At 43.7% G+C, this 23944-nt stretch overlaps 2 protein-coding genes across 14 annotated transcripts in view; both read right to left on the bottom strand.

Moving 5' to 3' along the window:
* Positions 1-280: 280 nt before the first annotated feature.
* C14H19orf18 (chromosome 14 C19orf18 homolog) lies at positions 281-16252 on the bottom strand. 2 transcript variants are annotated; one of them, XM_027978948.3, is made up of 7 exons: positions 16078-16252; positions 9759-9857; positions 9136-9174; positions 6042-6125; positions 5096-5198; positions 1341-1507; positions 281-619 (listed from the first exon to the last, which is right to left on the bottom strand). In XM_027978948.3, the coding sequence occupies exons 1-7, from the start codon at positions 16085-16087 to the stop codon at positions 501-503; spliced, it is 621 nt and encodes a 206-aa protein (XP_027834749.2). In that variant the 5' UTR covers positions 16088-16252; the 3' UTR covers positions 281-500. The 2 variants fall into 2 exon arrangements, with proteins under 2 accessions (XP_027834749.2, XP_060255199.1); XM_060399216.1 differs by lacking the exons at positions 9136-9174; positions 9759-9857; positions 16078-16252 and adding an exon at positions 6498-9128.
* Positions 16253-16301: 49 nt separating this feature from the next.
* The window catches only part of LOC101111481 (zinc finger protein 606), a 68738-nt gene continuing 61095 nt past the window's right edge, over positions 16302-23944 (bottom strand). For all 12 annotated transcript variants that reach the window (XM_060399203.1, XM_060399205.1, XM_060399201.1 and 9 more), the window contains one exon: positions 16302-20253. In XM_060399203.1, coding sequence (XP_060255186.1) covers positions 18266-20253 — 1988 coding nt within the window. In that variant the 3' untranslated portion in view covers positions 16302-18265. The remainder of the gene's footprint in view (positions 20254-23944) is intronic.

The following is a 23944-nucleotide window of genomic DNA, read 5'->3' on the forward strand; positions in this document are numbered from 1 at the left end:
TTCAGCTCTTTGCCTGCAGGCTCATTTCCCTCACCAGGTCCCAGATCCTTAAAAACAAAGGTTACTGTATCTTAATCGAGTGTCATATTCATTTTGACACTCTTACTCTCATAGTAAAATGGAAGCAAGCTACTGGAATTGACAGATAATGTCACTGGGGAAGCTTTATTTCATGAAAGTGGTTCCCTGCCATGGTCTGGGAGGCTTGCCCAAAGAAATTACTGGTTAGGAGTGAGAAAAGAAAATCCTGACGATTTCTCTTTCACACTTAAAAGTCAGATTTCTCTTCCAATTAAGATAGATTTATTCATAAACTATGAGAGCTAGGAAGCAAGAGCTGCTACATCAAGTGAATCTACTTTCTGCTTCCATGTCTAGCGGTGCTGCTGCACAGGGGTCTCCAGGAGGAAGTCAGGCCCACGTTCTCAGCCGCCTGCCCTCCCGCGGCTGTCCCTCCGCGGGCTCGCGCGCCCTGCGTCTCCGCGCTCCCTTTCTCCCTTTCACGGACTGCCCGCTTCCGCAGTGTGAGCAGGGTCCTCTGCTCTCACTGCCTTTATTAAGTTCTGGGCTGCATTCATTCTCTTCTTTTCAAAATGCTCCCTCCTTTTCGACCTAATAACTAAAATGTAGACAATAAATGAGGAGTTATAAATGGAGACAGAGAAGTGAGGAACCATATGGAAAAGTACAGGAAGGAACAACGGAACGTTTAGGCTATACCGACTATTTGCCTGATAAGGAAAACTGCACTTTGAAATCATTTCCCCACTTTCTGTACTCAAGCTTTGTAAATTCCCAGTTTTAAAAATGTGTAATATTGTAAATCAACTATACTTGTTTTTAAACCTTAAGCAACTTAGTACAGCCGCCGGCATGAGCGTATATGCTGTTATCTCCTCACAGGAACTGGCAGGGGTGGTGGGCAACTCTCAGCAGGGGTCTCTGACCCGGGGGTAGTAACCTGTTTTGTGGGCTTGGATCCCATTTCCACATCAGGCTGAGGCAGACGGTGTAGGAAGGCATCTGACTGTCTGCATTCAAAACTTGAGAATAACGCAACATTAATAAGTATGGGTAAGGGAAATATTTAGTCCAGGAAAGGGTTTGTTTCCTGAACTCTCCTTTTCAATCCTTGGAATTGCCTTGCAAAAGGAACCAAGCAACCACAGAGCTGTTTGCCCCTCTGTGTAACTGAGAATTGTTCACTCTTGCAGGTGTGGCTAGAAATATTCATCTTTCTTACCTCCCACTTAGCTTTGCTTTTGAGAAAACTAAACCACCATTGTCAGCTCAGCTTTCCTGCAACTCGATCTGACAAGATTAACTGGTTGACCCCCTACCTGAATGAATGAAATTTTCCAGTTCCTTCTCATTCTCCGGAAGGAGGTACGTGGACTCGTCCTGGCCCTCCTCCTCAAAGAATTCCTCTTCATCTCCTAACGATGGGATCTTGATATTTTTATAAAGTGATGCAAGTTGTTGTTTTTCCTCAGCCTCTACCAGTCGACTGGAGAACAAAATACATAATTGGGGGGAAGGCTGTGCCCTGGGGCTTGCAGAATCTTGGCTCCCCAACCAGGGATCAAACTGTGCCCCCTGCAGTGGGAGCGCAGAGTCTTAACCACTGGACCACCAAAAGAATTCCCAAAATAGATAAATTTGAAAAGCATAATTTTCACACTAAATCATCAGGTCTTAATCCTTAGTCCTGTGATTTTCTGACTAAAAAGCAGTCACTAGTACATGGTAGTACTAATACATGGGGAGGGAGGCAGAAATAGGCTTTGAACAAAATGTCAACATTTTAAATGAAGATAGCATAGGTACTGTTGTTCTTTCCTTTTGCTCAGTCTCCAATCTTTTTTGGCCTGGCACTGTTACTGATCCTGTATTTAAAATGTTCATCCTGGGGTTATGAATGCGTTGATTCAGCCTTTGAAAATACTGTAATATTGCTTATCCTGACTACCGAGTTGGGCACTGCCTGAAATCTTGCACCTGGAGTGAGCGCCTTGTCCTCCTCACCTAGATCCGAACCTGGAAGTGGGTCATTGAACAGATATTTCTGTGTGAAGCGGAAATGGATAACACAGTGCTTAATTTTTTGTAACATACGTACCTTAATTATGTTTGACTCATGTAATAATGGGCTTCCGGGGGGGCTCAGATGGCAAAGAATCTGCCTGTAACGTAGGAGACCTGGGTTCCATCCCTGGGTCAGGAAGATCCCCTAGAGAAGGGAATGGCTACACACTCCAGTGTTCTTGCCTGGAGAATTCCATGGACAGAGGAGCCCTGCAGGCTACAGTCCATGGGGTTGCAAAGTTGGACACAGCTGAGCAACTAACACTGCCTGTACTGATAAATCATTTTAGGGCTCGCTTAATTGTTTTCTAAGGAGCTGAGATGGAGGGAGTGGTTCAGAATCACGCTGTCCAGCAGAAGAACTGATCTGACTGTAAACACTGCTGCAGACAATCAGGAAACTGGGACAGGAACAGGATTTGGGTGAGGAGAATGAGGTGCTCACTTCATGTGCAATTTTAAAAGAGTGCCATAAAACTCAGTAATGATGATAAATATTTTGACTTAATATTTTTAAAAACTGTAATGAGTGAATTCCCTGGCCGTCCAGTGGTTGGGACTCGGTGTTTCCACCGCCAAGGGCCCAGGTTCAATCCCTGGTTGGGGAACTAAGATCCCACGAGCAATGCAATATAGGTTAAAAAAAAAAAAAAGGAAAAAAACTGGAAAAATCCATAATAAACCAAATATCAAAATTTAAAAAACAAGCTCCATCAGCACTGTGATGAACTGCATGAGAGCCTGAGTCAAAAGGGAAACCATTGAGTCTCTATATATACGCTTTTATGTATTATTTTACGGTTCTTTTCTAAAACATTGAAGTAGTTGAGAATATATTTTAAAAATTGAAAAGCCCTATATCAAAACTCACAGCATTATTTTCAGTTTAAATAATTTATACCAGAAACAAAATTTATTATAATTTTACTTTCCTGGTTTAAATGAAATAAAACTCACTAATATATTTTCAGTTTTTATATTGACTTATTTATTTTATTTGGCTGCACTGGGTCTTCACTGCGGCATGTAGGATGTTTAGTCGTGGCATGTGAACTCTTAGCTGTGGCTTGTGGGATCTAGTTTCCTGACCAGGGATCGAGCTCGGGTCCCCTGCATTGGGAGCACAGAGTCTCAGCCATTGGACCAGCAGGGAAGCCCCTCATCGACATATACCCAAAATACACTTCTGCAGAAAATCAATGGCTAAAAATTACATACAAACATGCACTCTGGGGCTCATATGTTTCCTTTTGCCTCAGGTTTTAAAAATGTCACTTTGGGTAACACAGACTTAAAAGCTGTAAATGTTGACACTAGCTCAGTAACTTAATTGGTCACTAGAGTTCAGGATGAGATGCTTTAGTGAGTTATTTCAGGGATCTTCACATCTGTTAGCATCTTTGTCTATTCTACTGAAATAAACTGAAATTGAAGTTCCACAAATTGGCATCCGGTCCCATCACTTCATGGGAAATAGGTGGGAAACAGTGGAAACAGTGTCAGACTATTTTGGGGGCTCCAAAATTACTGCAGATGGTGACTGCAGCCATGAAATTAGAAGACGCTTGCTCCTTGGAAGAAAAGTTATGATCAACCTAGATAGCATACTGAAAAGCAGAGACATTGCTTTGCCAACAAAGGTCCATCTAGTCAAGGCTATGGTTTTTCCTGTGGTCATGTATGGATGTGAGAGTTGGACTGTGAAGAAGGCTGAGCACCAAAGAATTGATGCTTTTGAACTGTGGTGCTGGAGAAGACTCTTGAGTCCCTTAGACTGCAAGGAGATCCAGCCAGTCCATTCTGAAGGAGATAAGCCCTGGGATTTCTTTGGAAGGAATGATGCTGGAATTGAAACTCCAGTACTTTGGCCACCTCATGCGAAGAGCTGACTCATTGGAAAAGACTGTGATGCTGGGAGGGATTGGGGGCAGGAGGAGAAGGGGACGACAGAGGATGAGATGGCTGGATGGCATCACGGACTCGATGGACATAAGTCTGAGTGAACTGTGGGAGTTGGTGATGGACAGGGAGGCCTGGTGTGCTGTGATTCATGGGGTCGCAAAGAGTCGGACACGACTAAGCTGAGTCACAGGAGATTGTCAGATTAGAAAACCCAGAACCAAACATGCTGGTGACACTCACTCAGCAGCAAAATCTCTTCAATGTCACCTTTAATTTTACCTTCATTTGACATACTTCAAGGTAGTCCTAATATGGTTACCTTAAAAGATATTCCATACATGGCAATGTATTTCCCATGTGCACACTTAATCCTAACGAAGAATTTAGTACTTCCTCAAGATGTTTCTGATAGGATATAATGGAATCCTGGAACTAAATCCTAGAATAGGGATCAACATGCTGCTCCTGATCACAGTCACATGATGTCACAGAGTGCCTTGCTTTTGTCTGATACTAATTTCAAAATGATCACATAAACTGAGCTTCGCCACAAGCTTTATTTGTGTGAACAAGATGAAGTGTCTTCCCTAAATGCTACTATCACCCCAACCACATTGATGATAAGTTTCTAGTGAAAGAGACAGTGGTCACTTTTCTGCTTTGCGCTATTAAGATTTTTTCCAAAGCATCAGATTCACTCTAGAAAATCACATTGTGAGAGGATGCCAGCATCTCAGAACATTTTTTTTATCATGAACCACAGTAAGAGATAAGTTTTACTTCACAATCTTGAGGCTGAAAAGTTGAAAATCAGCATTTCTATTCTATTAAATTGTATTCATCCTGTCCTGTTTCTTTTTTGTTATTTATTCACACATTTTTAAAAATTTTTTGCCATGTTTCTTTTTATATTTTTCATTTATGTCATGATCCACCATGAATATAGGCCATATTCTGAAAAACACAGAAAATTTATAATGACTATAATTATTCAGTGATTATAAGAATTATCAACATCATCACCATTATTAACATTACTACCATGAAATAATCTAGTTACCTGTATGTCTTACTAAAGGATGGTAAAGATTATTTAGCATAGACTTACTATATCACGTAGGCAATAGTGGTCCCAAATATCAGGGCAATAGTGAGGGCTATACACGCAACTGTAATTACTTTAACAAGAGCAGGTCTATGAGGAATCCATGCTAAAAATACAAAGAAAAGAAGTTTTCATAAAATCTCATTTTTAGCTGTGACTATCAGTTATTAGGGCTTCCCTGATAGCTCAGTTGGTAAAAAATCCACCTGTAATACAGGAGACCCTGGTTCAATTCCTGGGCTGGGAAGATCCCCTGGAGAAGGGAAAGGCTACCCACTCCAGTATTCTGGCCTGGAGAATTCCATGGACTGCATAGTCCATGGGGTCGCAAAGAGTCAGACACGACTGAGCAACTTTCGTAGGTGGTGCTAGTGGTAAAGCACCCACCTGGCAATGTAGGAGACATAAACTCGGGTTCAATCCTTGGATCAGGAAGATACCCTGGAGGAGGGCATGACAACCCACTCCAATATTCTTGCCTGGAGAATCCCATGGACAGAGAAGCCTGGCAGGCTACAGTCCACAGGGTCACATAGAATTAGACACAACTGAAACGACTTAGCACACACACACATATCAGTTAATATATTTGTTAATCATATTGTTTTAGGGGAATGGGAGAGAAAAATCAGAAATAACATTTAAAATAAAAATTCTTAATTTACAAGAAAACCATGCAAGCTAGATTGCACAGCCTGTGTGAACAAGTATAATTTGAATTCCCACCTAAACCCTGACTCCTTGTTTTCATCTGTTTCCTGTCTTTGGCCAAAGCCATTTCTTATGAGACTGGTCCCTGAAGTATAGCAGAGACTGCCACTGATATACTTGAAAGGAGAGTGGCCTTAGTTTTACAACTCAAGTGTTGCCGGATGGTCTTAGGTTGTACAGTGCTGTTTTTAAATAAAATAGGATATTACAGGGCAATTCAAGATCTAATCCCACAAACCTGCATTCCAAGGATTGGTGTTTAGGCCCATTGAATATGCTATAAAACCAAGGGTGGTCCTTGCAGGCTCATTCTTCTCATCATCTGAAATGAAAATAAACAAACAGAGCTACTATGGGTACAAGCTGAACAAAGGCGCAACTGACTAAGTACATTACTCAACCATTCGTAAAATCTGACAAACTGAGTTGCCTCCTCGTCTCACACGGAGCGCTCCCTCACTTGCTTTCCCTTCTCTGGCTCAACAACTGAGCGGAGAAACTCTTTGAGACTGGCGCCTCAACGTGAAGTCAGCTTGACATGAAGAAAAGAACCTGGACTATGGAAATGCCCGCAGATTAAATGCTTACACTTTCAGCTCAGGTCAGTTCACATGCTCAGTCATGTCCGACTCTGCAACCTCATGGACCGCTGCACGCCAAGATTCCCTGTCCATCACCAACCCCCAGAGCTTACTCAAACGTATGCCCGTTGGATCGGTGATGCCATCCAACCATCTCATGCTCTGCTGTCCCCGTCTCCTCCCATCTTCAATCTTTCCTAGCATCAGGGTCTTTTTAAATGAGTCAGTTCTTCGCATCAGGTGGCCAAAGTATTGGAGGTTCAGCTTCAGCATCAGTCCTTCCAATGAATACGTAGATGTTCATTTAATGATTCTCTCGATTTTTCTGTACATTTTCAGGTTTTCATAATGAAATACTGATGTGGGGGATATGGGTTACAAATGGTTTCAAAACCATGACTACTGAAAACTGGTCGTTGGATTTGGCAATGGGAAGGTCATTAGAGACCTAGTCAGAAGTGGTGTTACCCATGTGCATGACTGACAGAGGTTCGTGAGAGAACAGAAGGAAAGGGATTACATAGAGCAGAAGTTTTGAAAATTTTCTGAAGAGTTTTGCTGTCACGGTGGGAAGAGAAATGAAGGCATCTCCCAGAAGGGGCTGAGGGATGGGGAGACAGGTTTTGCTTTTTAACACAGGAAAATTGACATCCTGATCTCATGAGCACAGGGACGACACTTTAAATTGTGATGCTACTGGAAAGGGAGAAAGAAGCGACCAGTGTCCCGAGTTGGCCTGAGGGGACGGAAGCCGGTGCACAGGTGAAGGGTCAGCCTTGACCTGGCCCGGAGGAAAGATGAGAAAGTGTTATTCAGCTGCTAGTTAGGGAGATGCAGACGCTCGCTCAAGTGCTTGTGCTTTGCCAGTGTTGGTGGGAACCAGGTCATCCTCTAAGAGCAAGGCTGCGGTAGACATGGTGGGGGTGTTTGTGGAACGAGAAAAACGGAGGAGAGTCACCAAGCAAAGGGGGCGGGTAAGTGGACTAGGAAAATGGACCAGCATACTTTAAATAAAATTTCCTAGAAACAGAATGGCTGGGTATACTATTTTTTATAGCCACTCCTGTAGCCCAGAGCCCGCCAAAATTATTCAAACTATTCAACACTAGTCCATCCTAAAGGAGATCAATCCTGAATATTCATTGGAAGGACTGATGCTGAAGCTAAAGTTCCAATACTCTGGCCACTTGATGAGAAGAGCTGACTCACTGGAAAAGACCCTGATACTGGGAAAGATTGAAGGTGGGAGGAGAAGGGGGTGATAGGGGAGCAGAAGGGGGTGGCAGAGGATGAGATGGCTGGATGGCATCACTGGCTTGATGGACGTGAGTCTGAGCAAACACTGGGAGATGGTGAGGGACAGGGAGGCCTGGCGTGCTGCAGTGCGTGGGGTCGCAAACAGTCAGACACACTGAGCGGCTGAATGACAGCAAAATGCAGCACTAAAGCTGCCCCATGCGCCTGCCCTGCCTCACGCATCCCCTCCCCCAGACGCTCAACAGAAGCTCTGGGTCACGCTCCCTCTTTCTGCCCCCTGCCTCCTAACAAGGCTGGTCCTTCCCCACATGGCCTGGCATGGTGTGCCCCGCCTGCTGTTCCCAGGATTCTGTGTGTATAACCTTCCTCCTTCACGATGATCATTTCCGAGTCTGTGGGTCTTATCATACCTGATTAAAACAAATCCTGGGTGTATTTCAAAACTGTGGGTCAAAAAGTGAATGCATTCTTCTTATAAGAACTACCAAATTGCCCTCTGTAGAAACTGCACTTATTCCTGGCTTACACACAAGACAGGACATTAAATTTCCCTACTCCTTTGCCAGTACAGTTTATTATGAGACATTTTGCCCACTTTCAACATGATAGCTGAAAACTGGAATTAGAGTGTATTTTCAAGGTGAACTTTCCTTTTTATGAGGTAGGCATCTTTCCTTGTAACCGAGAGCTGAGAGTTACAAGAGAAAATTGGAGTCTCCAGTGATCCAACTAGACAAACAATTTCGTCTTCTGTCTCTATCAGAAATTACACTTGGGACTGAAAGCTCAGGGATGGCAGAGGTCTCAGCGAACCTCTAGGGCCACCTCACAAGAGGTTAGTGTTGATAGTTAGTGTCAAGATAAGACTAGAATGTGGGCCTGCTAACACTTTGATCCAGATTCCTTTTCTGGACTTTGGTGGTGGTGAAGTGAATGGGGAAATAAAATACTACAGCTGAGCTTTGTACACGTGAATGCGCTCTCAGTTGCTCAGTCGTGTCCAACTCTTTGCGATCCCATGGACTGCGGCCAGCCAGGCTCCTCTGTCCATGGGATTCTCTATCCAAGAATACTGGAGTGGGTTGCCATGCCCTCCTCCAGGGTATCTCCCCAACCCAGGGATCAAACGTGCGTCTCTTCTGTCTCCTGCATTGGCAGGTTCTTTACACTGAGCCGCCTGGGAAGCCCATGGCTGAGCTTTAAGAGGAGTAATAAAGAATGTCTTTAGGATGGACAGATGTATTAATTTTTTTTTTCTGTATTTCCTGATACTTTGACATCTGTGCTATTTTCTAATCGGTCCCTAGCAACATGGTTACTAACCCAGCCATGGGGGCAAGGGGTGCCTTTTTCTAATTTGCAGGGGCGGGCGGGGGGGGGGAGCTGCACAGGTTAGTTATGAGTGTCATGGGACGCCCTCCTGGAGGAGCCATACGACACAAGAGCTCTGCAGATATTTATGGATCCCACGTGCACTCCCAGATCCCGACTTACCAGTGCTCGCTGGGGGCTGCATGGGCGTGGCACGCGGAGCTAAATGGCCATCGAAGGGGACCAGAGAGGAAAGAGAGGTTTAGGATACATTTAGGAAAATTACAATATAACTTGGTATTAGATGATCGGGCATGACATGTAGTTTCCAAATATTAATTGCTGAGATAGTAAATGTTCTTAGCAAGTTTACTCCAATGCCGAGTAGATTCATGGGGCTTAGTCTGCAAAAGCATGGTGCTCTGCTTGGAGCCAGTGTTTCCTCTGGTGCATATAGACTGTTAGCAACACAGTGCATTTGGGTCCTGGTCGGCTTCTGCAGTTGTGCAAGCTGGGAACCCTCCTCCCAAGCAGAGAACCTAGGCAAACTTGGTGCAGAGCTGAAGGGTGCGGTGCTGTCATCAGCTCAGAGAGGTGGTGCTGGGAGGGCCCGAGAGCGAGAGCTCTGCCATCACCCAGCTCAGCGAGAGAACACAGGATCCAGTTTCCAATCAAAGTCTATCTAATCTTATTATTTTATGGATCCCGCTACTAACAATACGGAAGAAAAGACACACTGACTAGCAGCTGGGAGGACTACAGAGTATGGTCCCCACTTCACTGACTGAGCAGTCACAATGACTCACCTCGGGGCTTGGGGATAGCTCCATGGACCATATGAAACTGCTCACCGAACTGTACGGGCTGTTTCGTGACATTTGGCTGTCTTTCTAAGGGAAAATGATCTGGAAAAGAAAACCTACAGCAGTGATGTGGAATCACCACCCCTTTTTGCTTCCCCTGAAATGAGTGAAAGCAATGGTGGAGGCAACCCGTTCAGCCTGTTGTCTGTCCAGGTGGTTTGAGCTCACCTGCATGAGGCGCGCACAGATGAAGCGGGCACTCCATTAAAAACAGAAACAAAGCAGCGAGAGAACTTTGAACCTTGTCCATCATTCCCAAACTGCTGGCTTGTTATCGTGTGGGTGAAAGGAAGTACTTAGCTGTTGTCCACCATCTGCCCTGCATTTCTGAGAAACTAAGGAGCTCTTCTCCCTACAGAATGTCCCAGTTCTGACTGGGAGCCACCAGTATGAGGTCAGCTCACGTCGCCACACGGAATTCTTTGATGGAACCGAGTCAGCCAATGGGGAGACTAACAGAATGAGAGGGTGTGCTGGGGGTGAGTAAGACCCTCAGAGTGTCCTGCCTCTTGAGGAGACAGAAGGGAATCAATTATAATTCAATGCGACACCTCACAAGAACCAAACAGAGGAGACGGCAGGGCTCTGTAGGCCCATTCTAATGCTTACCCCAGCTCCCTAGACGTTTGAGCTTCATCAAGTTACTTAACCCCGCTGAGCTTCAGTTTCTTCATCGGTAAAAGGAGGAGGAAAGAATACCCACTTCACAGGGTAACAGTGACGGCTCAATAATGCAATCCACACAAAGCTCAAAAACAGTGTGGGCCCTGAGCGTCAGTTCTGGATGTAAAATGTGAGAGTGTAATCTTTGAAAAAAAGCAATTTGGTACGCCTCCAACCTCTGGGGTACCATCCAGAAAGCCTAGACCCAAGTGGCTGTCTCCAAAAGTTTCTTTAAGGGAGAGATTAATTGAATCATCTCAGCAAGTAGAAAGGGGATTGAACAATGAGATGGTGTAGACAGCTGTCCCCTGGACTTGTCCTCTGCCCATCCGGTAGTTCACATGATACACGAAACAGGCTTTCATCCCTGCCACCAATGGTAATAAGAACAGACTGGTAGTCTCTTGATGCTTACACAGCCCCGAGGACCAGGAGCTGACTCCACCTGTGCTGCAGCCCAGAGGGCAGCTGCCCCTCCTAAATGTCTGGGGGGTGACAAGGCTAGGACCCCACCCCGTAAGACCTCCTCCTGCTGTGGACTGTCAAGAGGGCCTTGCTCTGTTCTTTCAACAGCCAACCTGTCTTCCCCCCATTCTGCTGTGCCCCTGGGACGAGCCTGGTAAGGATGCGGCTCCCATGCTCTCTGAATCCCAGTCTCACAACTGCCTCTGATCAAACCCGTCTCTTTTGAGCTTCCTGTTGGCCTGCCTGTGGGCATTGTTTAGACTGGACTTGGGACTGTCAAGGTCCCTAGGGACACTGCTGTCCTTGGAGCTGGCCTGGGGCATCGATCTCCCCCGTGCTCACTTGCCCAGTCCTTCCCCTAGGTCTGTGAACACCTGGCTCATGGTCCAGGTTTCCCGGAACACAAAAGGTTGGACGGAATTAATTGTGTGTTTTCTGGGAGCCTAGAGGTAAAGTTCTACACCATCACCCCGTATCTCCAGGTTTCGCACCCTCTGTATCCCAGACCCCTTTGCATGGCCCCTCTAGGGAAGATGAAGCCAAGGCCACCACTCTCCTCTATGCTGTCGTGACTACATGGGGCCAAGTTACAAGTCCCCAGCACTTTGCTTGGGTCCTGCCCAAAGTGGACCCACAGTGACCTCAAGCCAAGCTGTCTTCTTCCCTTGTGAGGTAAAAACCATGTCATGTCCCACTAGACATCTGCTCCCAGGAGGACAAGAACCTCCAGAACCCTGGTTGAAAATACATTATTTCTGGGGCCGGGGGAAGGGGCCTGTATTTTTAAGATGCCCCCAAGTAACTGTCAGGATAAGAAGCTTCGGGAACAAGACCAAACCTAGTGGTCTCTGGCTGGAAAATCTCATCAGGGCCCCCATTTCTCCACTGGGACCCTCCTTCTTTGGGACACAAGTACTTCTCCAGACCTTCCACCAGTTCCTTCCACTGTGAGGACCCACCTTGAGCAGGGCGCTGCCCGTAACCACCACACTTGCTCCACCTGCAGAGGGGGTTCGTCTTTGTGACGTCGCAAGGGAGGGCACTCACTGCCTGGGCAGGAAGAACAGCTTCTGCGGGGAGGCTGGCATGAGCCCTGGCTCTCCTGACTGAAGACTGTGTTGCCGGGAGTGCCCAGCACTGCTCACATTCCTGGGCCCTTCTCTCCTTTGTCCACAAGGCAAGGCTGCCTTGTTGCTTCTGAGTTAATTGCCTTTTTTTTTTTTTTTTTTTTAGCATTTAAACATTTATTCTTCAAATTAAGAAATTACACATTTTGATAATGGTCATTTTCTTAAAAGTGTCATTCAGTTCCCGCGCATTTAAAAGGATATTGGTAATTCTGACCAATTCCTGTAACTGCCTCCTTGATATCCACCCTGGACCCCAACATATGGCCGAGCCTTCTGACCAGGCCTTCTCCCACACACAGGGCTTCGTGACCATCTGCTGAGACCTCAGTGCCCTTCTCCCTGTGCCGCACCCCCTCAGTCCCCCCACATCTCTGCGGTCAGGAGATCCAGATGAGGAGGTCGAGAAGCAGAACTGACAACCTGCTGGGGTCCCAAGCACTTCCAGAGCCAGAGTGCCATGCTGGGCACCTCAGACATGGCAGACCAGGACCAATGAGGCCCCCACGGAGCACCGAGCCTGGTGCATGGCATCAGGAGACAGAGTGGACAGTAAGAAAGGAGAAAACGCACGAGGTGATGTCAAGTAGTGACGTGTGCAATGCAGCAAGTGAAGACAGGGCGGTCACGTGGCAAGGGAGGAAAGCGTGCTAGCTGGATGGTCCAGCATCAACACGGCCATGAATGGCCCCTGGTCCAGGTCGCTGAGGGGTGCAGTCAAGGGTGGGCAGTAACTCACGCTCGGGAGTAGCTGAGAAACAGGCAGAGACTCCACGACACCAGGCACGTGTTTTTCCACCCTGACTCTACAAAGCCCTGGGCTGGCAGATCACACTTCAGAGTTACCTTGGGAGGCAAGAAGTCACTGATTCAGAGGTACCTTGAGAGGCAAGAAGTCACTGACTAGCTTTCTGGTACCTTAACCTCCCCATCCCAGGATCCATCCTCACAACCCTGAACTCACTGGGGTTCATAGGGACCAGGATCTGATCCCATCCCATGTATGCATAAAAACACGTAGCTGACGAAAACAAGAGAAATAAATGTGCTCACTGGTCAAGGAAATAAGCAATTTTCTCAGCATACTTATTTCCAAAAGAAAAACAGCACACTGGATTACAGATTCTATCAGAGGCACATATATTAGAACAGATGGACCAAAATTTTAAAGTAGTCACATACTTTTAGAGAGATAAGGCATGACATTAACAATAGGGAATGAGACTAATAACATATAAAAGACAACCAAGAAGAAATATCGGATATGTAAACCAGTTGTTGAAATGAAGATACATTAGAGGAAATAAGTAGCAAACAGACAGCTGAGAAACAAATTAGCAAACTAGCACAGCACACAGGAAATGTCCCGAGGAAAGAAAGAAAAAGGAATTAGAGAACATGAAAGCAAAGGTAAGACATATTGCCAACAGACACAGACATGCTAACATCTAAGTATTAATAACAGAAGTCTTAAAAAGAGAAAAAATTTAAATACATAGATGAAATCTTAAAAAAAGAAGAGATAAATTTCCCAGAATGTAAAACAGAATAAAAACATCAGATGAAAAGGCCCACTGAAGTGGCTTATGAAGTTAAACATATACTTACCATACAACTCAGCTACTCCACTGCTAGCTTTTCACCCAAGATAAACGAAAGCCTGCACACACACAACACTGGGAAAGAACATCCAGAGCAGCTGCATCCACACTGGCCCAGAGCTGGGCTCAGGGCAACGTCCATCTACAGGCGGACAGAATGACTACTGTGGCTCATCCACGTGACAGAAAGCAAGCTGCTGACACACAGTGCAACGTGGAGGAGCCTTCAAAATCATGCTGAGCAGAAGTATCTGGATACAAAAGGTAGGATCCAAATAGAACACTGTACAACTCCCCCTTTATAAAACTCTAAAAGACAATTCTAATGTATATTCACAAAACAGACATGTGGCTGCCCAGGACTTAGGGTTGTGGTGGGGATTAACTGTGAAACAGAGACATGGGGAACTAACTTTTTGGAGAAGGGAAAAAATTCTCTAGTTTTACTGTAGTGGTGGTTACAAGGATATGGACATTTTTTTCAAAACTCACCAAACTGTAGACATAAAGGGAGATTCAACAGCATACCTGTGGTGTTTAAAGAGCCTCAAGACTGGATGAGGTCTAGGTAGTGTGAGCAGATACTACCTAGTGGGGAGGAAACAGCAAAGGGACCTGAAATGCAGGCCAGAGGGGTAGGGGTCGAGCCCCGAAAGCCAGGTGAACGTGTTTCAGGGAGGAAATGACCCATCACCTGAGAATTTGAGATGCTGCTGCTCAAGTCAAGGAAGAAAACAGAACTGACCACTGGATTTAGCAATGTAGAGGACATCTGGCAGCAAGGTAGGTTTTGGAGTGGGTTCAAGAAAGAATGGCTTCCCCAGTGCCTAAGCAGTAAAGAATCTGCCTGCCAATGCAGGAGACCCAGGAGATATCAGTTCAATCCCTGGATCGGGAAGATCCCCTGGAGGAGGAAATGACAACCCCTCCAGTATTCTTGCCTGGGAAATTCCATGGACAGAAGAGCCTGGTGGGCAACAGTCTATGTGTTCACAAAGAGACAGACACAACTGAATGGCTGAGCAGAAGAAAGAATGGAAGGGAAATGAAGACAGCAAGAAGAGACCACCTTTGAGAACTTCTGCTTTCTGCAACAAAACAGAGAATGATACAGGAGCTAGAGGGTTTTCTTTTCTTTTTTAAAAGTATGTTTGCACATCAATGGGGATAACTCAGTATATATAGAAAACCTGATGATACAAGAGATAAGGGAAACTTGCGGGAACAATGTCCTGAGGCAGTGGACATGGAACAGGCTCTGGCGCCAACAGGTAGTTTGTATAATGGCACCAGTGGGAAGGCACGGATGTTACTGAAAGTGGGTAGAGGAGGTGGAGACCTACAGTGGAAGGCCTCTGCTGGTGGCTCCTATTCACCCAGGAAACAGGAAGCAAACTCATCTGCTGGAAGCAACCCTGAGGGAAGCTTCAGTCAAGGGATTGTTGGCATCTTGGTACTAAACAGCCAACTAGCATAGGAAAAGATATGGTGGGCAGGTCCTAGTCACTGGTAATGGAATGGTCCTAGGGATGACAATGGCAGTGCTTTGCAGGCTGGGCGGGAGGCAAAACCACTAGCAGAGAGGTAAAAAGCTGTGAGGTCAGGACATGGGAAGGTCATCTACACGGATAGTGGGACTGGCAGCATGATGGGGGTGGTTTCAGACGTAATACTCCAAGAGTGGAAATCTCTGCAGACGAGTGAACCATTCCTAAGGTGACTGCAACAAAGCAGCAGGAGCGATATGAGAGTCTGATGTTCCAAGAGTGAGAACTGTTTTAGAGAAAAGGGAGGGAGAACAACAAAAGGGAGGGCGAACAGTGAGTGAAGAAGAGTAGGTGAGAAAGCAGCCACTCCCCGCAAGGATCTTAAGAGGTGCTGTGCAAAGAGGAGACTCATGTTTCAGCAGATGACGGATGAATGGAGACTTCCAACCAGGCCCAGAAGGTTTCAGAGCTGGGGAAGACTGAAGCAGGGTTATCAAAAGGGCAATTAACTGAGCCATGTTTTGGTGAGAATAAGGGAGGTAAGAGGGAACCTGGGAGTCCTGGACACACGAGGTTGTATGATAGGTGGTAGGGAGATAGGGAATCCTCCTAGGAGGAAACACAAGCCTGGGATCCTTTTAGAACAACCCTTTAGAAGTCCAGGAGGCCCTTTTAGAAATATTTTCTGGGGACTTCCTAAAGTAGCCCAGTTGCCCAGTGGCCAAGATTCCATGCTCCCAATGCAGGAGGCCTGGGTTCGATCCCTGGTCAGGGAACTAGCTCTCACATGTCACAACTAAACAAGATCCTGCATGCTGCAACTAAGACCTGCCACAGCCAAATGAATACATAAAATTTTTAAAGAGAGATACTTTTAAAAAAATACTAGGCTTGGTGATATAGTTACAGAAGAACTTACCAGGATGCATGTGGAATATTGTATATGACTTCCAAAACCCTCTGGAGTCACTAAATCAAGAGAATCTGGGTTCACTCGAAGTGTATTTCTTTGGGTATTAGAATACAATTCCCATATATTGGCAGTACAACTCTTGATACATTAGATTGCGTTCTCTTACAGAGATAATGCTGATAACTCTAGACTCTTCAATGATCTTTGCACAAATCACATGAGAAATCCAATTAATTTACCCCTACAACATTTATTGGGTTAACTATACATTAAGGTAGGGATCAGATGTTACCACCTATATAAGCACCAGCTATAGGCATCAGATAGTGAACACAGCATCCCACAATACCAGCAGGTGACTGCTTCTCACCCCCTGGAGCGTCATGGACCCCTAGAGAACTAGATGAACCTTTTGTACCCTGGATTTCTAACCAATACCATTGAAACCTATCCAGGAAGGATTGTTGGTCCCAAATTATAGCCCAACTTTAGGGAAACAGAGGAAATATTTGTGAACCAAAGAAACACCACCCAAGTCCTCCTATTCATCTTACCCCCTCTTTCCACTCTGAGCAGAGAAACTTTCTCACTTTATGAGATGACTGATGATCTCTCTTCCCTTCTGAGTCCTCCCTACTATCAAGCAATCTTTTCATCTAGAGAAGATAAGGAATCACTGCATCCCAGGGAGACCTTGAGAAACGGGGATCTCCTGTGCAGAGGTGTTTCTTGGTCTCTGCCTCATGAAGGGTAATTCTAATTCCCCTGACTTGCCCAAACCTCCAGCGAGTCCTCCAGCCCCTGGTTGACTATAATCTTCAGGGATGGAGGTGGTGAAATTCTTGGAAAACCAGAGCCCAGAAAATGCAGTGATTCTCAATGTCCAATCTAGACTTCATATTTCAAAGGGAGCTTTGCTCTCATATTACCAGAAATTCCACAGGCAAAGAGCCAGGTAACTTTCTCATTGTTTAGGATTTTGATTTTATTATCAAATATCTACTATAAAAACAGTGAAGAAAATTTTTAAAAACACATTAAGGGAAAAAAAATAATCACTGCAGAGGCAGCGTAACACAGTGGTTATAAACATGAACTCTGGAGTCAATCTCTCTACTCCTAACTAGTTGTGTGTCCTTAGGTAGGTTTCTTATGATCTCTGCCTCAGCTTCCCCACTTGTAAAGCTGAGATAATAATAGTTCCTATCTTATAGAATTAAGGGGACTGAATAAGTTAATATCTGAAAAGTATTTTTTTAAAAGTCTAGTACATGGTAACTGCTGTATGTGTTTGTAAAACTTAAAATCTTATTAGGTTAATTTACCCATGAGTATTTCCAGTCCTTATGCAAATACACTTTTCAGATGTTCTAGTTGATATGTATATACAGTTTTGTGTCCTTTTTATTCCTTTATGTTATGCGTTCTGACTCAGTGTCCATAATTATAACTTATGTGATTGCCTAAAATAGATTACAAACTAAACATCCAACTGCAGTAATGAGTAAACCATGGACACTGACACACTAGGTTATGAAGTATCACCTTTTGTTCCAAGAACATCAGTCTCATACTTCTGCACAATAACCTTTCCATCATTAGTAATCTCATTTACTACTCTTTTCTAAGGCTAATCTTGATCAACAGTAAATATCTCATTCAATACTATTTTTTTCTTAAATTCAGGTTTAGTATTCCATATTCTATTCTTAAAGGGCACCCAGACCCTCCTCTTACAATAGCACAATCTGTGTTTCCATAATGATGCACAAATGTTATTGTAAAGCTTCCATTCAATACTCCAGCTTGATGCTGGAGTGTATTTCCAGTTGAAAATACTTTTCTAAGATAAAGTTTTTCCCATAACAATGCACTCTGAGCCACAAACAGTAGAGATCTCTTACTAATAGACGTTTCATTCCCTATGTTCATGTTGCTCAAGTAGGATTCCTGGTGAACCATGAGGGGAGTCTGGAGTTCTCTTCATTGTACTTATTTGATTTTAAACAAGGGCTACAAAACTGTGGAAGGCTTTTACTTATTCTTTTCATTCACAGGTTTCTTCTATGAAGATAATTTCTACTGATTAATAGGGGGAGAAGTCTTACTAAGCTCTTATTAAATTTCCCCGCTTGATTATACTTATAGGGTTTTTTCAGTGTGTTATCAAGTGTACAATAAAATAAAAACCTCATCAATTCAATTCACAGAGTTTCTCTTCACTATGAATTCTCTGGTGTTGGAGGAGGGCGGAGTGACCACTAAAGGCTTTTCCGCAGTTGCTGCATATAAAGCGTTTCTCTCCACTATGCATTCTCTGATGGATAATAAGAGAAGAATTCTTACAGAAAGCTTTCTCACAATGATTACATTTGTAGGGTTTTTCTCCAGTATGGTTTCTCAGATGTACAATAAGGGAAGAACTCTCATTAAATGCTTTTCCACACTCGTTACATCTATATGGTTTCTCTCCAGTATGAGTTCTCCGGTGAGCGATAAGATGAGAGCTACAGTTAAAGGATCTTTCACATTGATTACATTTGTAGGGTTTCTCACCAGTGTGGATTCTCCGATGAGCAACAAGGTGACAGCTCTGGCTGAAGGATTTTCCACATTTATTGCATTCATAGGGCTTTTCTCCAGTATGAGTTCTTTGATGTCTAACAAGGTGAGCCATTTGGCTACAGGATTTTCCACATTTATTGCATTCATAGGGCTTAATCCCAGAATGAATTATTTCATGTTTAGTGAGGGCTGAACGTTCTCTGAATGCTTTGCCACATTCCTGACAGTTATAGGGTTTCTCTCCTGTGTGAGTTCTCTGATGGGCAATAAGATGGGAGCTCCAGCTGAAGGATTTTCCACATTCAGTACATTTATATGGTTTTGCTCCAGAGTGAGTTCTTTCATGTTTACTAAGGGCTGAGTAATCCCTAAAAGCTTTTTCACATTCATCACATTTAAAGGGCTTCTCTCCAGTATGCATTCTCATATGGGCAATAAGGTGAGAGCTCCAGCTGAAAGATTTCCCACATTCAGTACATACAAAAGGTTTCTCTCCAGTATGAGTTCTCTGATGCCCAATAAGATGGGAGTTCCAGTTGAAAGACTTCCCACATTCATTACATACATAAGGTTTCTCTCCTGTATGAATTCTCTTATGTACAATAAGATGAGAATTCCAGCTGAAGGCTTTTCCACATTTATTACATTCATAAGGTTTTATTCCAGTGTGAGTCCGTTCATGTTTAGTAAGGGCTGAACGATTCCTAAAAACCTTTCCACATTTATCACATTCATAGGGTTTCTCTCCAGTATGAGTTTTCTTATGTTGGATAAGGTAAGAACTCCAAATGAAAGATGTTCCACAGTCATTATATTCATAAGGTTTCTCTGTAGCGTAAGTGCTTGTATGTTGTGTAAGGAAGGAGTCATACCCAAAGACTTTCTCCCATTCATTGTATTTATATGCTTTCTCTACAGTACCAATTTTTTGATGTTCCATAAAGGATGAAAAGTAAAAGATGTTTTCATATTCTTTGTAATCATACTGGTTTCCTCCAATGTGAATTCCCGGATGTTCATTAAATGATGGGCTCTTGTTAAAGATTTGATGGCATTCCTTATATTCATAGAGTTTTTCTCCTGTATGCATTCCCATATGATCACCAAAATGCAGTATATGATTAAAAGATTTAACAGTATCAGTGCATTTTAAAAGATTATCTCCAGTCTGTACCCTTGCAGGGTGAACAGGCTGCATGGACTGGTAGAAGGCTTTGTCATACTCATTCTTTTCACAGGTAATCTTATCAGTATACATTATGGCTGAGTTACATCTCCAACTTTCAGCATTTACATCAGGCTTATAGAAATGTTCCACTTGAGAAACTTTCTGAGATGGAACAATGCTTAAGCTCTGGCTACACCCTGCTCCAAGTTCACAGAACTCAGAGCCTCTTTGAGATAGTATCTGCTTTTGCATGAAGACCATCTGCCTCATAGCTGTACTCTGGTTCACGTGATACATTTCTAATTGGTCTTTACATCCCAAAACTTCTAACCTGGAGAACCAAGGATCATCCCATATGTATCTCTCCAACTTCATGCTATGAGACTGTTCCTCATCCAATATGCTCTGTGTTGGGATCAACGCTTTGCTTTCAAGATTTTTCATCCATTCTGAAATAAACAGAAAAAGTCCATGAGAGTATAGAGAAACAAATTCTAAGAGTAGGGTGGACAAGGTAAGATTTATTGCCCATGTTATTGAAAAGACAAGTGTGAACTTGTTTCCAAATACACTGGTAACCCAAAGAAAGATCATAACAGGAAAGAGGAAAATAGTAAAGAGTGAACGTAAGTAGTTAACTAGAATACAAAATGTGTACTGAATATGAATAAAACCCATTTAGGAACATTTCCCCATGTAAAGGAGGACTAGAACAAGGGACTACTGAAAGCCTGCACTTGGTTTCCTCTGGACTTAGAACCACACACCTTACCCTCTGTTGATGCTGCTCTGTATTATTTCACTGTAACAATCCATTACCCTGAGTTTAATGCTTTCTGAGTCCAGTGTGTACTTCCAGCGAATTACTGAACTTGGGGGGGTTGTCTGGAGGATCCTGACACATTTAATACTACTAAGGTGAAAAAATAATAACTGGTTAAGCAAAAGACAGATGAACAACCAGCCCCTCAGCAACTAATATTTAAATTATTAAAGCGTGTCAATTCATTTCTTTGTTGTAATGTCCTATTGTTCTCCTATTTTGACATCTACCAAAAAAAGGGGTGTTAAGTGAAAGTATCACCAACAAGGCATCAAGCCTTATTTCCTATTCCACAGAGTTCACTCAGTAACACAAAACCATCTGCCCAAAGGTCAAAAATCACAAAGTTTAAGGGTACTCCTGAGTTCTTGTTACACTGCAGAATAGTTTGCAGAGTGATGGCAGAAGAGAAGACTTGAAAGCCAGCATACTACAATGGAAAGGCACAGGAGTTATAGTCTGATAATCTGTATTTAATTACGGGCTCTGCCACTCTCCTTAGGTGAGTTTTCTGAGGATTGAATGAGATCGTAAAACCAACAAAATGTCTGGCAAATTCAAGATGTGGAAGCCACCTATCATCACTGCTGAGGTATCAGTCCTCCAACAACAGAAGGGTCTTTACTAGTTTCCTATTGCTGCTATAACAAATCACCCATCTCACAGTCTGAAAGTCAGAGGTTATAAATGGCTTTCACTGGGCTGAAATGAAAATAGCTTTCCTTCAGAAGCTCTAGGGGAGAATCCATATCCTTGCTTTTCCCAGCTTTAAAAGCTGCCTGCATTCTTTGACTTGTAGCTCCTCTATCTTCAAAGTATATTATTCCCATTTCTGCTTCTGTCAATCATATTGGGGTCTCTGATACTCACTCTTATAAGGATCTCATGATTATAATGGGCCCATTCAGACAATCGAAGATAATCTTTGCATCTCAAAAGATTCCTAGTTTAACTCACATCTGAAAAGCCACGTTTGCCACATAAAGCACCATATTCAGCTTTGGATGTGGACATTTTGTGAAGGGAGGAGGGTAACATTATTCAACATACCACAGTGTCTAAAAGCTACAGGAACCCAATACGGACCTAGATCCTTGTTTTCTTCAGGTTTTTCTGCTTTCTTCACTATATACTATTTTCCCCTTTTACTACCCAGTCCATCACAACAGAGAGAGATTCTACTCTGCTGAAGAACTGGCATTTATTATCAATTTTAAGCTGAGCTCCTAGAAGTTAGAGAGTCCCTCTTTGTGCTCAGTTGTGTCCAATTCTTTGTGACCCCATGGACTGTAATCTACCAGGTTCCTCTGTACATGGGATTTCCCAGGCAAGTACACTGGAGTGGGTTGCATTTCCGCCTCCAGGGGATCTTCAAGACCCAGGGATCAAACTTGCATCTCCTGCATTGGCAGGCAGGTTCTTTACCTGCTGAGCCACCAGGGAAGCCCCAGAAGTCTGGGAATGATCTTCAAATAGCTTTTGAATTTTCCCAGTAAAAAACTTTTTAAAATGGTAGCTGACCAAGTCACTGACCAAACAATTTCTGACTAGCTTTACAATCAGTATTTGTGACCTGAGCATATCTTCCACCTGCAAATTATAATCTCTGTGATGAGAGGACAATCGAAACATTATACATCACTGTGACTGTGGGGCTGCAGATGCTAAGCAGGTGGGAGCCCAGAAAAGGAGATCAGCACGACAGAAGCCATCCAGGAAGGTTTCACCCACAAGAAACGACATGAGCTCAGCCTTCGAGCATGGCTCAAGTACAGACTGCCAGAATGGCACAAGCAGAGGCAAGCTGTGACAAGCAAAGGCACCACACATCCCTAAGGGTGCCAGCTGAGTAAACTCCAGGAATCAGGCAGGAAATAATGAGAGAAAAAGAAAATAGAGGAAAATAGGAAGGCCTTGAAATCGAGTCAGGTATTTAACAGGTAATGCAAGTCATTGTAGATTTACTGGCAGAGACCTCATAATGGAAAACTTCAGGGATGTAAATCTAGAAATGCCACCTGAGAGGCTCATAACAAAAATTTACTCAGCAACTTGAGCTGGATGAGGAGAGAGATTACTTCTTAGAGAGGAAAGAACAGGGAGTCAGGATGACTTCCCCATTTCCAGCTCCAGGGACTCACAGAAGGCTGAACAAGGAATACACATCAGGAAGATGGGGACACCAGCCAGAAGGGATAGCTGAGATTCCTGGTTCTATCAGTATCAAGGAGACAGCTGAGATGATCTGCAAGAAGGCAGAAGTGTAAGGCTGGAGCTGGTGGACCCACAGGGCTCAGGATGATTACTCAGAAAGGTCAGCACATAAAAGCTACTGGAAATTACGACGCCTTGGTACAAGGTTTCAGATCCAGATGGGGGCAGACTCCACAAAAGCCCACTTCGTTAGAGTGGACAGGAAGATGTCCACCTTTAGGATTCAAGAGAGAGCACAGTATATTGTTAAATTAAAAATAACAAAATACAGAACTATGTGTACTCTTTTTCACCTTTGGAAAGGTGAGAAGTAACTATGTGTGCCTATATGCTTAACCAAAGCTGTGCAGTGACCCAGAGAGTTTATTCAAGGAGAATAGTTAATTTCGATAGTAACAGATTTGTAGCATTTTAACTTAGCCTAATCCCATCTCTGACTCCTAAACTCAGCGGTAACCTTGAAAAATAACATCTCATATTTCTGGTGCTGAAGGAAACAGAACAAAGCTAGAGCTTTTTCAAAGCCTCACTCCGAAAGAATAGTCATTATCTGAGCTGTTTGGTGGTTCCCAGAAAGATCCCACTTGAAAGGCTTGTGGGAACTTGCACATACTTACTTCTAGGAAGTAGGGATCTGTCAAACATTTCCAGGCAAAGTTTTAAGAAGTCTCTCTTTTTTTTTAATTACTGTCTGAGATGATGCAAAATGGTTGGGGCAAACGATATACAAACTAAAAAATGAAAGGAAAAGCTGAGGAGTGAGATATGCATAGGAGCTTGGAAAAGTTCTAACACATTCCTGGGAATCTAGAAGGCCACGTGCATATGCACTGTAGTTAAATTTTCAAAACTCAAAGAAAGAATCCAGAAAGCAACAAGAGAGAAGCAAGTCATCACACACACGGGATCCTCAACAAGATTAACAGCTTATTTCTCATCAGAAACCAGGGAGGACAGAAAGAAGAAATGTGTCAACCACGAATTCTATACCTGGCAAAACTATCATTCAAAAATAGAGAAATCAAGACCTTCCCTGATAAAACAAAAGTAAGAGTTTGCTAGTAAAGCTGCCCTATGAGAAACGCTAAATGGAGTTCTTCAGA

The sequence above is a fragment of the Ovis aries genome, chromosome 14, assembly GCF_016772045.2.
Source record: "Ovis aries strain OAR_USU_Benz2616 breed Rambouillet chromosome 14, ARS-UI_Ramb_v3.0, whole genome shotgun sequence".
In the NCBI taxonomy this organism is placed as follows: Eukaryota; Metazoa; Chordata; class Mammalia; order Artiodactyla; family Bovidae; genus Ovis; species Ovis aries.

Coding starts and splice junctions, on each gene's coding strand:
- C14H19orf18 (XM_060399216.1), bottom strand. CDS start 6,657: ATGCTGAAGCTGAACCTCCAATACTTTGGCCACCTGATGCGAAGAACT. Junction 1,508..5,095: donor ACTATTGCCTACGTGATATA/GTAAGTCTATGC, acceptor TTTGTTCTCCAG/TCGACTGGTAGAGGCTGAGG. Junction 620..1,340: donor GGAAAATTTCATTCATTCAG/GTAGGGGGTCAA, acceptor TCTACATTTTAG/TTATTAGGTCGAAAAGGAGG.